We start from the raw sequence: 3,986 nt of genomic DNA on the forward strand, positions 1-3,986 counted from the left end.
TCACAGGAATCAAAACAAATATAAAAATGTGAAAGTAACAACATGTGGATGAGGGACTCCTTGTGTCTGAAGGTTCAGCTGTAGCAGGAAGACCTTGTTCCTTAGCATCCTCTGATACCATTTCTCCTCACACTCGCTCTTGCTTGTTCCCCTTGACACTTTTGCTGCCTTTTGAGTCTTCAATATTTGAAACAAGCCCTACCCTCTGGTACTTTGCAGAGTCTTTTCCTAATAGGGCACACTATGTCCCCAGGTAAACTGATGTCTCTGGATTGTCTCACTTCAGGTCTCTTTCTTTGCAGATCTTCCTGAACTATCACTAAAATGTAACATATACATGCATGGCAATTTATACCTGCCTTTTTTCTTTCTCATATCATCTGTTACCACATGAGACAGCATATGCATATTTTTCCATTGGCTCACTCATATTCTTTCTTCAACTTTGCATTGTTGGAAGTTTTGTTCTCAGCATCTTCACACATTTACCCTAGAAGATGGTTGGTACTCAACATGAATTTTTAGAGTATATGAAAGGCATTTGCTTTAAAACTGTATAATCATTTGCTATTGATTTCTCCCAATCTGAGGGCTGTCTTTTCACCTTGCTTATAATGTAAATCCATGGATGATTCATGTCAATGTATGACAAAAACCACTACAATATTGTAAAGTAATTAGCCTACAACTAATAAAAATAAATGGAAAAAAAAAAAAGAAAACAAACAAAAAAAAATAAAACTGTATAATCATGACCTCTTGGGAAAAAGTTTGAGTGTTAAACAGGAATTTCTAATCATAGATGACACAGTAGATTCCTTAAAGATGATTAAATATTGTAATTCATTGCATTTTACTCTGTTAATGTGTACACAGGTAGAAATTAATCATGCTACTTTTTTTCTTCCCTAGTAGTGATCACCACCACATGGTGCAAAGAAATGATACAGCAATGGCACAATTTATTCTTCTAGGATTATCAGAGGAACTAGAACTGCAGCCTCTCATATTTGGACTTTTCCTCTCCATGTACCTGATCAGTATGTTTGGGAATCTGCTCATCATTCTTGCCACCATCTCAGACTGCCACCTCCACATTCCCATGTACTTCTTCCTCTCCAACCTGTCCTTTGTAGACATCTGTTTCATCTCCACCACCGTCCCAAAGATGCTGCAGAACATAAGGACACAGAGCAAAGTCATTTCCTATGAAGGCTGCATCACCCAGATGCATTTTTATATGCTATTTGTAGAGTTGGAGAACTTAATTCTAACTGTCATGTCCTATGACCGCTTCATAGCCATCTGTCACCCCCTGCACTATACAGTCATCATGAGCCCTATTCTCTGTGGACTGATGGTGCTGGTGTCCTGGATGATGAGTGCCCTGAATTCCTTGGTACAAAGCTTACTGGTATTGAGACTCTATTTCTGTTCAGTCTTGGAAATCCCCCACTTTTTCTGTGACTTGAAAGAAGTACTCCAACTTGCCTGTTCTGACACCTTTGTTAATAACACTGTGATGTATTTTGCAGTTGGGCTCTTTGGTGCTATCCCCCTGACTGGTGTATGTTACTCATACTCTAGGATAGTTTCCTCCATATGTAGAATCTCATCAGCTGAGGGGAAGTATAAAGCAATTTCCACCTGTGCATCTCACCTCTCTGTTGCTTCCTTATTCTATTGTACGGGTTTAGGATTGTATCTTAGCTCTACTGGAACCCACAGCTCACACTTAAGTGCAATAGCCTCGGTGATGTACATTGTGGTCACACCCATGCTGAATCCTTTCATCTATAGTCTGAGAAATAAAGACATAAAGAGGGCTCTGAGAAGATTCTTTGGAGTGGCAGCTATGAAAGGGCCATTTGTCCTGGGGCTGAGGAAGTGCTGGTAATTGCAGTGCTCAAAGCATTAGAGTCAGAAATTGGGATTCTTGATCAGATTGTGGAAAGAGCACTTGTTATTTATATATATTGCCTGGCTTTTGCATTCCTTGATTTAAAATTCAGCATATAATTTAAGTAACTCAATTGATTAAGCTTTCTTAATAGCTGATGCATGGACAATTTTCCATTTTTTTTTTTCTATTTTTCTACTTTCCATAATTTTTCCCAAACATGGTTGAGAAGTATTTTGAAATTTCCATTTCTTTGGTAGGAAAAATTGGATTCCTTAAGGCCTTTATCTTAAGCAACATCCATCTTCTCAAGGATTTTTTAAAAATTCTTCTCTACTCAAGAGGAAAAACTGCCTTTGGCCGCTAAAGTAACTTATAGAATTCAACTGCAGAGTAAAGTCTGAAACCAATGTTTTGATTTTGGCTCTTTCATTTTTCTGTATCATCAGTTTAACTGTCCTTTCTGATAACATCGACTTTATTCAAGCCACTGAGTTCTATAACTGGTCTCCTGGTGTCATAAAATTATTCAGCCTGTGTCTCCAATATCTACCACTTGTTGTTCCTGTTGTTGTTTAGTCGCTATATCGTGTTTGCCTCTTTTGCAATACCCCGGATTGTAGCCTGCCAGGCTTCTCTGTCCATGGAATTTTCCAGGCAGGAATACTGGAGCATCCCCCTTGAGCCTCCCTCCCACACCATACTACTCCTCTAGGTTGTCACAGAGTACCAAGTTGAGCTCCCTGTGTTATTCTTTTTTGGCTGAACAATTCCTGTGCTGCCTACAATTATGGCTTCTCTATTGGTCTGAACAAGGGATCTTCTCTTTTATAAATTTTGTCATAATCAGTAAAGAATTAGAAACAGTAAAAGAACAATAGTCAGGTAAACCATTACACATCTGCTTCCTGCTCAGGAGTCTTCAGCCTTCATGGTCAAAGAATGACTCACAATAATCCTTAAATTTTTTACCCAGTCTGTGATTCAGGATCACCATTCATCTGCACACCATGCATGTCCTTCCAACTTTCCCAAGTTCCCTGGAACAGAACCTTAAATGAGATTATTGATAATCCAGTTATGTGAAACAAGTTTAAATAATAATCAGGAATATTGTCTCCAAATCAACACATATGCTTAAAATAAAAAGTAGTAGACCATTATATCTGCTTTCATTGCCATTTGCATTGATTTTTATATCAGTTGACAATTGCTGCATAACAAGCTGTGTTAAATCATATGGTTTATTAAAGTGCCTTTCATACCAAATGAGATCATATAGTTGGTAATGTTCTGATCCACTTTTCAGATGCTCATAAGTTCATAGAACTGTAAGTCTCTACATTGTGTATGTTGTGTATGATCCTATCAACCCAATGTGCTCACTCTGCACCAATGCAGAGTCTTCACAATAATGAATTCAAGAATACTAGACTTTCAACAAATCCCCAAGGCATAAGCCATACTACCTTTGTCTATATTAGATACTGGTGTCTCCCACATGTATCACCCTGATTCCTTTCCTTTCATATGTGAGCTTTCTCAGTCCAACTACAAACTGCCAGCTCCTGGAGTTCTTTGCCCAAGAGCTTCATTGGATGAACAGCTTTGTCTGGTCAATCTCTGCCAACTTGCATGGCTATCTACTAGTTACAGTGAAATAATACCCCCTGCAATATACTTCTCATACAGCATGCCCATACTTGACCTCTAGAAATTAATTATTAGTAGTACTTTACCTGAAACATGTCTGCGTACAAGGTGATCTTTCCCAGGCAAGCTGTTCCACATCCATGGCTCTCATTGGAGGTGTCTGTCTTTCTTTATGTTTCAAGCTAGTTGGTGTCTTGGGCATCATGCCTCCCCTGAGAGGGAACAGCTCAGTGCCATAAATGGCTTTTTGTGCTGTGATTTCTCCTCCCAAAAGTGAGAGCATGTGAGTGAGAGCCCAGCTTCCCCATCTGTGCAGAAGACCCAGCTCTTTCATGCCCATCCAGAAAACTGACATGAACTTCGTGAGAAGGAAGTGGGGAGAAACTGGAAGAACAGCAGCTAAGACTCTTGAAAGGCATCATAGTTAAGCAGA

General features: G+C 39.1%; 1 protein-coding gene across 1 annotated transcript; it reads left to right on the plus strand.

Annotated features, from left to right (window-relative positions):
• Positions 1-952: 952 nt before the first annotated feature.
• LOC136155866 (olfactory receptor 7A17-like) lies at positions 953-1,897 on the plus strand. Its single transcript, XM_065918055.1, has one exon. It carries the CDS (start codon positions 953-955, stop codon positions 1,895-1,897), a length of 945 nt encoding a protein of 314 aa, XP_065774127.1.
• The last annotated feature ends 2,089 nt before the right edge of the window (positions 1,898-3,986 follow it).

This window comes from Muntiacus reevesi, chromosome 1 (genome assembly GCF_963930625.1).
Source record: "Muntiacus reevesi chromosome 1, mMunRee1.1, whole genome shotgun sequence".
Taxonomy (NCBI): Eukaryota; Metazoa; Chordata; class Mammalia; order Artiodactyla; family Cervidae; genus Muntiacus; species Muntiacus reevesi.